The 12,487-nt window shown below is 41.3% G+C and overlaps 2 protein-coding genes across 2 annotated transcripts in view; both read left to right on the top strand.

Annotated features, from left to right (window-relative positions):
- LOC123016554 (vomeronasal type-2 receptor 26-like) overlaps positions 1–707 on the top strand; it is an 8,104-nt gene extending 7,397 nt beyond the window's left edge. Inside the window, exon 4 of the mRNA XM_044417067.1 lies at positions 7–707. Within this exon, the coding sequence (XP_044273002.1) occupies positions 7–707 (701 nt within the window). The remainder of the gene's footprint in view (positions 1–6) is intronic.
- A 2,684-nt stretch (positions 708–3,391) lies between these two features.
- On the top strand, positions 3,392–11,630 carry LOC123016553 (vomeronasal type-2 receptor 26-like). Its single transcript, XM_044417066.1, has 7 exons — positions 3,392–3,606; positions 3,971–4,262; positions 5,325–5,750; positions 6,531–6,758; positions 7,742–7,868; positions 9,948–10,839; positions 11,603–11,630. Exons 1-7 carry the CDS (start codon positions 3,392–3,394, stop codon positions 11,628–11,630), a joined length of 2,208 nt encoding a protein of 735 aa, XP_044273001.1.
- Positions 11,631–12,487: the final 857 nt, after the last annotated feature.

The raw sequence follows: 12,487 nt of genomic DNA, 5'->3' as shown, positions 1-12,487 counted from the left end.
TCAAAGCCAACAACCAGAAGCTCACCTACACTCTGCTCAGCTCCCTCATGCTCTGCTTCCTTTGCACTTTGCTCTTCATTGGTGAGCCTCAGGAGCCCACTTGCCTCCTCCAGCAAACTGCCTTTGCCATCATCTTCTCAGTGGCTGTGTCCTCAGTACTGGCAAAAACCCTCTTGGTTGTTCTGGCTTTCATGGCCACTCAGCCAGGATCGAGGATAAGGAAGTGGTTGGGAAAGGAGAAGGCTGGTGTCATTGTTCTTTCCTGCTCCCTCATCCAAGTGGGCATCTGTAGTGTGTGGCTGGGAACATCACCCCCTTTCCCAGATGTTGACCTCCTCTCCATGGCCGAAGAAATCATACTGGACTGCAACGAGGGCTCAGTGATCATGTTTTACTGTGCCTTGGGCTACATGGGCCTTCTTGCAACCATCAGTTTCACGGTGGCCTTCCTGTCCAGGAGGCTTCCTGGTAGCTTCAATGAAGCCAAGTTCATCACTTTCAGCATGCTGGTCTTTTGCAGTGTTTGGCTCTCTTTTGTTCCTTCTTACCTCAGCACCAAGGGGAAATCCATGGTGGCTGTGGAGATCTTCTCCATCTTAGCTTCAAGTGCAGGATTACTTTCTTGCATCTTCTTCCCCAAATGCTACATTATTGTGCTGAGACCTGAGCTGAACAGCAGGGAACAGCTTATTAAAAGAAAATACTGAAGGATGAATGCTTGCCCTTCATTACATTTTTAGTCTAGAGGATTGTGCCATTTTACAATAGTGAATCAAAGTTTACTTCACAAAAAAATCATATAAATATGAAAATTTCTACTTGCTATGCTCCCAGATCCAGGAGCATCAGTGACATGAAGAAATGATGCTGCTTACACAGCATATCGACCTGAATTCCTGCCCACTCCACATGAACCCTGGGCATACATGCCAGGAAGATGCTAAGTGAACTGCTAAGATACATGCTAAGTGAACTGGATTCTGGGAAGCCAAAACCAGGGAATGGAGTGAATTTCCTGCACAAAGCAGATTCCTTGCACATCTCTACTTATGTTTGGATGGAGACTACAGAAGGAACCAACATGCTTCATCAATATGAAGAAAATATAAAGCTATGGATAGTGGTGGAATGAACCTCACCCATCCATCTTTCAACTGCAGACTTCCTATCCTCCCAGTTTTGCAAAGTGAGCCAACTCAAGAGAAAGTCCACAAATGATCATGGAATGAAAGTTGAGCAACTGGCAACACAAGCAGAAGCTGCAGCATGTGTTGTAGGAGAAGCACACCAGTACTGGTTGTGCAGGGCTCCATATTTGCTGAGCTTCCCGTGACCAAATGTCCATTTCAGTACAAAGCACTACTGCATGTGGCATGGAAGAAGAATGCTGCTAGCAGTAGTGGAGATCTCCAGTACTAGTGAGTACAGTACAGACATTGGGCAAGCTCACCAGGAACCTGGACTCCCTGGAAAGCAGAACAATGTCCAGGGGAATGCATGTGGCATGGAAGAAGGATGCTGTGGAGATCTCCATTTCTGGAGAGTGCTCCACAAACACTGGACATGCTCACAAGGAAAATGCACTCAGGGCCAGGACAAGCAGAACAGAATCTGGATACCCAAGTCTTCAGAATATAATGGAATCCCACCCCTACAACGTATTTTTTATCCCAAGCTAAGAACATGCCCAAATGATCTCTGGGTAACTCCAATGAAGCCTGTGAGAGTAGGCATGCAGATTTTAGGTTTGTCATTCTACACAGCAGCTGCAACCATCCAGAGTTCAGGTGTCATTAATGTTTCCTCCAACATCAAAGCTTCCCCCAAAAACATGGGCAGGAGGAGGCCTTGCACCCATCTTGCTAGAGTGATCCTGTGGGCACCTGGTTTGCTGCCATATGTATCCAACGCTGGACTAGATGGATTTTTGGTCTGATCCAGCATGGCTTTTCTTATGTTCTAGGGGACCACAACGTGAATAGCTTCTGTTGATCGGAAGCAATGAAAACAGTTTGTATTAATAGATTTCTGTAGGCCCATTTAACCAGCATGAGGAAAGAGTGCAAAGAAAGTAAACCATGAATTTTACATACTCAGAAATGGTCTGAGATTACTGGGAATTAATCAATTATTTCAGGAGGAAGAGGGGGGTATTGGAAATAAATACCTCATAAGGTTCAGTTTAGGATGCTTACAAAATGCCCTGTACAGACTGGGTGCATGCCCAGGGTGGGCCAGCTGAGTAGGTATTGACATTGAGAATGAAGGAAGGAAAATCCACCCAAACACTCTGAAAGGTAGCTAGTGCAAAGTAGCTCAATAGCTTGGAATCACCACTTGATCATCCACTGCAACCCAAAGAATGTTGGCCTCAAGCCTCATGGAACCTTTGGGGAAAATTGGAATAAGGGGAATTGGCATGGGCTCTATTGTATTTTCTTCATCCTGGACCTCAGTGAGGGAGCCAGATCCTCGGTCTGAGGCACTGAGTAGTGAGTTGAACTGCAAGAAACTGCACTTCACTGATGTAGGATTGCAACCTTTTACATAAAGTATAAAGAGAAATGCCGTGGAGGAGGATAGGAAGAGCAAATTAAGATACAGGTACCCACACAGGATCCTTCTGAAAAATGTAGCTTCAAGAAGATCAAAGGCTAACTTATCTACCCTACATCCTGCAGGGGGAAACCAAAACGGTTCCAAGGAAGCATTGAACGATCCTGAATGGGAAAACAGGAGTTCACATTAACTGCTTGGTACAGAAAGACTGCATAAAATCTGTTTTCTAAGTCGAAGTTCCTGACCTCTGCATTGGAACTAAACTTTTCACCTCCCAACATTTAACCATTATTCCTGAACAGAGTAATAGCTTTGAGTGTACATGACAAACAAGATTAATTTCCATAATATATTGCAATTACACAATGTGCCCCCAATGGAAGAGAGTTCTGCTCTTTCATTGAGTCATTGAAAGCATTAAGTAGTCGATGCTAAGGTACATCAAGCATACTTTTTCTCTCATCAATTCATCAGAAAAATTTCAACTTTGAAATGGTAATTAACTAGCATTGTAATTATCCATTAAATGCTGCCACACCACAAAACCCCTCTGGAGTTCTAGTAGACTCACACCAGAGGAAACACAAAATAGTGAAGGCTGTCATAAATAAGACTACTACATGATAGAGTTGAGGAAGGGACTCGGAACAAGCAAGTTTCCTGTGATGCGATAATGTGATGTGATTTGATGTTGGATACCTCTCTACCTGCAGACAGCTGTCAACAGAGAAACTACCATTTGAGGAGGGAGTTCCATGGGGAGTGCTTCAAAAGTTGCCATAGAAAAGGGGGAAGGTGGTGTGGCACTGTTAAATTTGGCATTGCATTGAGAATGGTGCTGCTTCAGGTCTTGCTTTTGGTAGTGCTTTCTCAAATTGAATACCTAGCACACATCCTCAAATGCAGCAACTGGGAGCCGCCTGTCGCACAGAGAGCCTATCAGTCAGGAGACACTCTCATCGGCAGCATCACTTTTCACGGTTTAATCATATCCAGTGCACTAACCTTCACTGAAGAACCCCAGCCAGACTCACTCAAAGAATTCATGTAAGGATTGCACTGCTGTCTGTTTTCATTTCTTTTTCATCTTGCAGAGAAATGATCACACCCCAGAGAGGATGAATCAGAAATGAATCTATGACCCATTCAGGTCAGTTTTAACTATTTTCAGACAAAGCAGCCTCACCACCAATTCCCAAGAACTGAGATGCTTCAAACTCAAAGCATTTTGCTTTCGACTGTACATATCTGCATGGCTTTGCTCTGTCCATGCTGACTCCTATTCTGTGATTTGCTCTTTTTCAGCCTAGTGCCCTTATTCAAGGCACTTTCTGTCTGGCCATTCATGTATAGCTTTTCTTTGCGTGTGCTGACTTCCACTCTGTGTCTCCGGTGTTGCCTCTACTTTCAGCATGATCCCTAAGAATTATCAGCATCTCTTGGCCCTGGCATTTGCAGTAAAGGAGATCAATGAGAGCCCTCACATACTGCCCAACTGGACTTTGGGCTTCCACATCTACGACAGCTATGACAATGCAAGGAGAACATGTCTGGCCATCCTACGACTTCTGTCAGTGCAGGAGAGATTGGTCCCCAACTATGCATGCGGCATCCACCATAATCTAATAGCAGTCATTGGGGCATTGGACTCTGAAGTCTCTCTCAATATGGCAAATATCTTGGATATCTACAAGATTCCACAGGTAAGAATCCTCATCCTTTCTCTATGTGAGAAATGAGGATATAGCTGCACAATCGCACTTCCTTGGTTGTTCCCAGCTCCTGTCAGAGAGATTGTTCCAGTGAAATCAAGCAGTTGGGTTCTTATTCATCTTCTTTTACTCAATTTAAATAATGGCAGATTACGTTACTTGTTCCTCATGCTGGCGTTGCTTCTCAAGCCCCATATTGCTAGTTTCAGCCAGAATGAACACACATTACTATTTGGACAGACAAACTTAAAATGACTGAAAAAATGTTCACCATTGTATTTGATCATTCTCATTAGCCATTATTAATCTTGCTATCATGTTTACTATGGTAAAAGTTTTTATGTCTTTTAAAAATGTCCTTTCCTTTGTATAATACACACTGTAATCAAATCACACTTCAAGGAATAATTTAAAATTATCTAAAATATTGCAGATTTTGCAGTATTACAAAATTATACAACTTGACACAGTTAAGATGGACAAACGATTGAAATGTATGCTTACTCTCATTCAGATGCAAGTTTCTCTACAGGTCAAGCTAGCAAAACTCTGCAGTACAGGACTGAATTGACAAGCTCAACATTTCCTGCATATGTATTCTTGTCAAGTAGGGAATCTGAAACCTCAATTTGTCAGTTGCTCCAATTGATTTTATATGCTTGTTTTATTTTGGATGTACTGCTATTTCTCCCTTTTCATGATAATTTGGTATATCAGCAGCAGTATTATGTCTCATGTCATGGAAAAAAGGGATGCCAGTTCAACTTGCACTTCATAACTATTTCAACATTTCCTTAAGAAGTCTGCTGAGCAGAACAAGCTTTCTGAAGAGGCAACCATGAAGAAGTGTTTCACTTCAATACTCTTCAATAGTTCTGAACTGCATATTGAGAACTCCTGATTGTGGGAGACAGAGCATTCCTTTGGAAAGCATAAGCTTTGCAAGTCATGCAGTGCTTCTCACAGAATGGCTGGCAACCAGCATGTGGGTCATACAGAACTTGTTCCAATCATTAATGTCATGTTTCTAAAATTTCTTCAACCTCTCTTTAGCTCATCTATGGTGTGCGTCCCGTCATGAACAATAAGACCCCAGGACTTCCCTTCTATCAGATGGTTCCTCATGAAACTCTGCAGTATGAAGGTATTCTGTCTTTGCTCCTGCATTTCAGCTGGACATGGATTGGACTTGTTTTTATGGATAATGACAATGGAGAAAGATTCTTGCAAACTGTGTCCCCAATGTTTTCCAAAAGAGGCGTCTGTTTTGCATTCATAGAGAAACTCCCGCCAAACACTTACGTCACTAACATTAATGCTATGTTTGAAAAGGGGGCAAAAATATATGATATACTAGTGGACAGCAAAGCCAATGTGGTGGTTGTTCATGGAGAATCACATTCATTTGCAACTTTTAGATGGCTTCCATATATACCAAAACTGGAGAAAAGGACAAGCAAATTCAAGGGCAAAGTCTGGGTAGTGACAACCCAGATGGAGATCAATGCATTGGCCTATCAAAGGAATTGGGAGACAGAAACATTCCATGGCACTCTCTCTTTGAGGATGCACTCCAATGACCTACCAGGATTCAAAGTATTTGAGGAGAGCAGAAATCCAGTCAGCACAAAAGGAGATGATTTTCTCAGGATCTTTTGGCAACAAGCTTTTGGCTGTCTTTTCCCAAATTCATTAGCAGAGTATGTGGAAGAGGAGATCTGTACTGGAAAGGAAAGGCTGGAGAGCCTTCCTGGAGTTTTCTTTGAGATGAGCATGACTGGCCACAGCTACAGCATCTACAATGCAGTCTATGCTGTGGCCCACGCTATGCATGCCAGGTCTGCATCCGAAGTCAAACACAGGGCCATCATGGAGACAAAAGGGCAGAAGTTCAGAAATGAAGAGCCATGGCGGGTAATGTTCTCCCAGTACTCAAATGTGAAACTCTCCTGCCTTCTGCCATGGCAGGAGCCCTCAACCTATGCCTCAAAATATATTCTATATTTCAGTCACCTTCCCCTGTTTTCTTCTGATTTTTGGACCATGTTGCAGTCCACACTTAACCACTAAACTAAGTGCCTGGATTGGATTCAGGAAGTGCATCAAGATAGCTCCCATTCAAAATATGAGTAGCTGTTCTTCAGTTTTCCATCCCCTCAAAATTATTAATTACATTCTTCTACAGCTGATCTTCGAACTTAGCCTCATATACTACATTATCACCCTAACTAAACTCTTGCATTTCCAATTTCAATCTAGCTCCATCACTTTCTCAGAGGGGTCTCATTTAATAGCAGTCCTCACAACATGATTTCCTTCAATGAGAAAGGGGAGATGGTACCAGGTTTTGACGTTATCAATTGGAAGTTTTTTGCCAATGAATCCTTTCTCCGTGTGAAAGTTGGAAGGATCAATCTTCAGGCTTCTACAGGCCAAACTGTCACCATCAAGGAGGAGGCCATCACATGGCACCACTGGTTTAATGAGGTAGGAGACACTGGTCATGTCCTTGGAACAAGCTCTGATCTTCAGTCCTGCTGGCTTTATTTCAGTCAATTCCAGCAAAGCAGTATGCAAAATTCATTTTGGATTGAAAGAAGCATATTGTGTGAAGTGAAGGCATAAGAGGAAAAAGACTTCCACATATAAGGTTTACTTTGCCAACAATACTGTTACAACAAAACCAATGGAAGAAATGTAAATGCAGTTAAATTTATATCAGGTTTTTATTATTTGGAATAGATTAGCCAACATTTTTAATACTCTGCTAAACAGAAACCATGCAAACACAGCCAAATGTCACTGAAAATGTCTGTCTAAAGCTGTTGTGTCTGTTCCCAGATGTGTGGGGAATATCTTGGGAGACACTGAAGGGCCCAGCCCCAGAACCTGGAAATGATACCAGCCACAGACTTCAGATTACCACTCTTGTCCTTATAGACCTGAACAGCAAATGAGATCAAAGGAATATACTGTATGTAGAGTGATTATCATACCTGTTTGATCCAACAGCTTATAAGTTAATTCCAGTTCTCATTGAAAATACTTCTACATTTTGCTTCTGGAAACCTTCTGTAGCAGATTAGTTCTGCTTTCAAAGTCTGCTGCTGACACTCATCCATGATGCATGAAGAGCAATAATTTTCCTGTTGCTATGAGTAGCATTCTAAATAGTTCAAGGCAGTCTTCTAAGATAATATCTGATGCATTGTCAAGCAATGCCACTTCAAGAAGTGGCATCTCATCTAGTACATTATTCTATCATTTGCTGTATTTCTTCCTACAAAATGAGGGTCTGTGTGAGCACTCACCCCTAAATAAAGAAAACTTGCAATTCATGGTAGTAAATTAAGAATCTCAGCCTGGAATGCTGGGAAAATTTTGTAACTTATTTGTTGTTTGAGAACCTTCCATTTAAAAAAAATGATTTCTGTTCATGTATGTATTCTGCTTTTGTATTCACATATTAGACACGACCACTTTCTGTATGTACAGAGCGTTGCCATCCGGGCTCTAGCAAGACAGTGAAGGAAGGAGAGCCGTTTTGCTGCTACGACTGCATTCCATGTCCAGATGGAAAGATTTCAAGCCAGGCAGGTAGGAGTATTTATTTAGCTATTCATTTATATTAATATTTTTATACCACCCTATTCCCATCAGCTCTGGGTGGTGTACAAGAAATTGAAACCAACAGTGATGAACATGGACTAATACAATATATTAAATAAAACTAACATGGAACTATTTAGTCAGAAGATATAGGCTTTAACTCCTTAATGTGAGAATCTGTAAAGTCAGATGCATGTCTCTGCATGTAATACACTTTCATTGATTAGATATTAAAAGTGGCTGTTTTGTAGATGAGGTGATTGTTCTTCAGTGTTTCAAATGGGATCAGAAGGTCTGTGAACCAGTGCCTGGCCATGGTAATGGACTTGACCAGGAGCAATACACTGAGACTCAATCCAGGCAAGATAGAGGTACTGGAGGTGTGGTTCGCATGTAAGGGAGGAGTGACCTCTTTCACCCCTTCTACAGAGGTTGACAGTTCCCATAATGGCTCAAGTTTGGCTGAACTGTCACTTGTCACACAGGGGGACCCTGTGGTATGGGGCAGCTTTCCCCATCTTAGTTTGCTATGCCAATTATATCCATCTCCATCCAGGTACAGACTAGACATCTATGTTTTCATAGCCGGTTGCATGGATTAAGACATTTTACTTAAGACTGCCTTTCCAAATGGGTCAGAACCTTTGGCTGGTCCAAAATAGGGCAGCAAAATGGCTAACAAGCACTGACTGACATGATCTTTTTGGGGGCAGTATTATCTGCACAGACTGCCAGTCCATAACTGGGCTGATTTCTCCTAGAATTACATTCCAAGCCCTACATGGCTTGAGGGCAAATTACCAAAAGAAGCATCTTCTTGATAAATATAACAGCTGAACATTGGTACTAAGTCAGAAAAATAATAATTCAAAATTACTGGATTTATATAAAAGAATATTCTGATTCAGCATAGGAATTAAAAACTTTCAGAGCCAGGGAAGTGTATATCTCAGTCAGATAATTGTAAATATCAAAGTCCAGTCTAACATTATTGACAGATGCTGTAAATCACCATATACCAAAATTCCATAAATTATATAAAGTTAGCCAATCTAATCTAACCAATTACATCAGCAACAAGGTACCAGATGCATATTGATTATGGTGTTAAAACAGTGATCCATATCTGAAATAAATGGAGATCATGATATTTCTTTTACTCTTTCTTCTTGTTTCCTTCTACCACATAACCCTGTGAATTAATTTAGTTTATTCATCAAAAACCACATCTTATGAAGTCATTTATTCATATATGGCCCAATAGAAAGAAATCATCTAGCAGGAGTTAGAAGCTGTTGATTTTGACTGTTCTGGTGAAGCTAAAGAGAGAAATAAACCTTGCCTAAAAATCTCCCTTTTCTCCATAGAAGGAAATCTCTGAAGCGAATGCATTTACAACTCCTGACAAGTGAGAAATTCTCACTTGAACCTTTGAAGCCCCATTTGATTTGGCTATTATTTACACCTGGAGGGTGCCAGAGACTGGATGAGAAATTCAGATTTACAGCTGGAGAAGCAGATTTATGCCGGGGCCCTGTTTAGTCATCACTTTTCATTTATGAGACCATTCCTCAGAACCTTCACTCTGATTCTCACCCCTTTCATTCATGCATGCAAGAAGACTGGTGAAAAAGGGATCCATTGAAGCACAGAGCCCCATGGGAGAGGCACCCCCTGTTTGTTGCAACAGTCCCTGCTAGAGTAGGAGGGAGAATTGCCTGTTAAGCTCTCTGTCCACTCTGCTGCACTTCAGGGCATGAGCCCAGAGAGCACAACAGACACAGCTTGACAGCCACATCAAACTGACTTCTACTCAGACTGTCAAAGTAAGGAATGACTGTGTGGTGTCTCCAAGGAATCACCTGTAGGACTAAAGATGAAAATGATAGTAGAAGGGCGGAGAGTAAGTAGGACAAGCAATATTGTCTGTCACACACAGCTCAGCATGAGAGGAAAAAAATATCACATCATGTTGAGATTAATGAAATGTTTGAATTCTGAGTTCTGGTTTTCCTGTCTTTGTTTTGTCTGATAAGACCATCCCTTTTCCTTTCATATCCTTTCTAGACATGAATGATTGCAATCCGTGCTCAGATACAGAGTATCCAAGCAAAAATCGGGATTTCTGCATTCCAAAGACCACAACCTTCTTGTCCTATGAAGAAATTTTGGGACTCAGTTTAGCCTTCCTTGCTCTTGGCTTTTTTTTCATCACAGTTCTGGTGCTGGCCATGTTCGTGAAGAACCACAGGACTCCCATAGTCAAAGCCAACAACCAGAAGCTCACCTACACTTTGCTCAGCTCCCTCCTGCTTTGCTTTCTTTGTGCTTTGCTATTCATTGGCAAGCCTCAAGAGCTTACCTGCCTCCTCCAGCAAACTACTTTTGCCATCATCTTCTCAGTGGCTGTTTCTTCTGTGCTGGCAAAAACCCTCTTAGTCATCCTGGTTTTCATGGCTACTCAGCCAGAATCCAGGATGAGGAAGTGGTTGGGGAAGGAGAAGACCAGTGTCATTGTTCTTTGCTGCTCCATCATCCAAGCAGGCATCTGCACTGTGTGGCTGGGAACTTCACCCCCTTTCCCAGATGTTGACCTCTTCTCCATGGCTACAGAAATCATACTGGAATGTAATGAGGGCTCTGTGACAATGTTTTACTGTGCCTTGGGCTACATGGGCTTCCTGGCAATCCTCAGTTTCACAGTGGCCTTCCTGTCCAGGAAGCTGCCTGGCAGCTTCAACGAAGCCAAGTTCATTACTTTCAGCATGCTAGTCTTTTGCAGTGTTTGGCTCTCTTTTGTTCCTTCTTACCTCAGCACCAAGGGGAAATCCATGGTGGCTGTGGAGATCTTCTCCATCTTAGCTTCCAGTGCAGGATTGCTGTGTTGCATCTTTCTCCCCAAATGCTACATTATTCTGTTGCGGCCTGAGCTGAACAGCAGGAAACAGCTAATCAGAAGGCAACACTGAAGAATGTATTCCTAGCCTTTGCTATCATTTGCAGCCTAGAGTTTTGGACAGATCAAGACTATGGATAGGTTCTTTCAGGACAGCAGCTTTTTTTAATCAGATCAGATCTCCCCTACTTTGCAGAACTGAATTAGGATCACTTAAAGAAAAAAATCATCAATTAGATATTCTGCTTGTTAGCTTCCTAAATGGATTGTATTCACTGCTCTTCAATAAGTTGGCATGGCTGTTTTTTGTTTCTTTAAATTCTCATTTAATTGGTGTTCCTTAAGTTTCAATTAATTTTTAAAATGGTCATCCTTCCAACCCTGTACTTCTTACTATTTGATTTTCTGGTTCCAAATGAAACCAATAAAAGCTGCTTTCTCCAAACTATCAAGACAATCAAGCAACCTAAACTTTCCTAAGAGGAAACATGATAATGGATTATTATTGTCATACATATAATATTAAGAATTCCTTTTTCTTATTTATGGTTCTACATTGCTACTGCTAGCAAGGGTGTGTCCTTAAATATGATTCTTTGTTTTATACATTCCATAGTGCTGTATAGGAATTTTGTGCATCTGCACATGGAGAGTCTGTGTACTGTAAATATTTCCTGCTTCCCTTCCCTGCATGAGATCTGTAATTTATTGGTAACCAGTAAAATATCTTGTTCTACCCTAATGTACTATCACCTGTTTAAGAGAGGAAGATGTGCCCCTGCAAGAACAATACTGATTCACTGTCCCTTTTCTGTATTCAAATAAGCAAGTCTGCTTCTTACATTCATGTATGAGTCACTTGACAATATATTGGCTGTCTCTTTACAATATATTGGTCTCTCATGGACACTTCTCATGTCAGATGCAGCAGCACTAACACTTACTGCATGTGGAAGACAGATGCTGCTAGCAATTGTGGAGATCTCCATTCCTGGTGAGTGCTGCATAAGGACTGGACAAGCTCAGCAGAAAAGCAGAACAAAGTCTAGGGAGCCAACCCAGGTGATATACTGGGGTGCCACACCACAATATGTTTCTCAAGACTTACAGCTTATATAAAGTATAGATAGGAAAAGAATGGAAGATGATAGGAAGAGAGAATTAAAATACAGGAGTTCACACAGGATCCTTAGCTAAAACATAGTTAGTTTAAATTAATTTAAATTCAGATTTTAATAGTTAAAGGCTAATTTATCTATGGTACTGTGCATGATGGAACCAAAAAGGGGCGGCATAGAAATGTTAATAATAATAATAATAATAATAATAATAATAATAATAAAGGTTCCAAAGCAACAATGGGGGATCCTAAATGGGATCCTAAATGGGAAAACATGCATGCACAAGAACTGCTTGGGACATCAAATCTACTGCTTCCTGAATCAAATTTCTGACTTTTACATTGAAAGGAAACTTTTAGCCTCCCAATGCTTAACTGTTTGCTTAAACTGAGTAATATCTCTGTATGGATGTGACAAACAAGATTAAATTCCATAATATCCTGCAACCACCCAAAATATCCCCCATGGAAAATAGTTTCACTCTTGCAATGAGGCTTTCCAAGCATTAAGTGGCCCATGCTTAGATGTATCAGGAAATCTTGAGAGTAGGACTGGGAGAATGCATGTTTTGATTCACACACTACATGAAG

Source organism: Varanus komodoensis, unplaced genomic scaffold, assembly GCF_004798865.1.
Source record: "Varanus komodoensis strain SLA01 unplaced genomic scaffold, ASM479886v1 scaffold86, whole genome shotgun sequence".
Lineage (NCBI taxonomy): Eukaryota > Metazoa > Chordata > Lepidosauria > Squamata > Varanidae > Varanus > Varanus komodoensis.
Note: the sequence above shows the minus strand (reverse complement) of the source record. Positions and strands in the feature narration are given on the sequence as shown.

Coding starts and splice junctions, on each gene's coding strand:
- LOC123016553 (XM_044417066.1), top strand. CDS start 3,392: ATGGTGCTGCTTCAGGTCTTGCTTTTGGTAGTGCTTTCTCAAATTGAA. Junction 4,263..5,324: donor ATATCTACAAGATTCCACAG/GTAAGAATCCTC, acceptor ACCTCTCTTTAG/CTCATCTATGGTGTGCGTCC. Junction 10,840..11,602: donor AGGAAACAGCTAATCAGAAG/GCAACACTGAAG, acceptor TATTCAAATAAG/CAAGTCTGCTTCTTACATTC.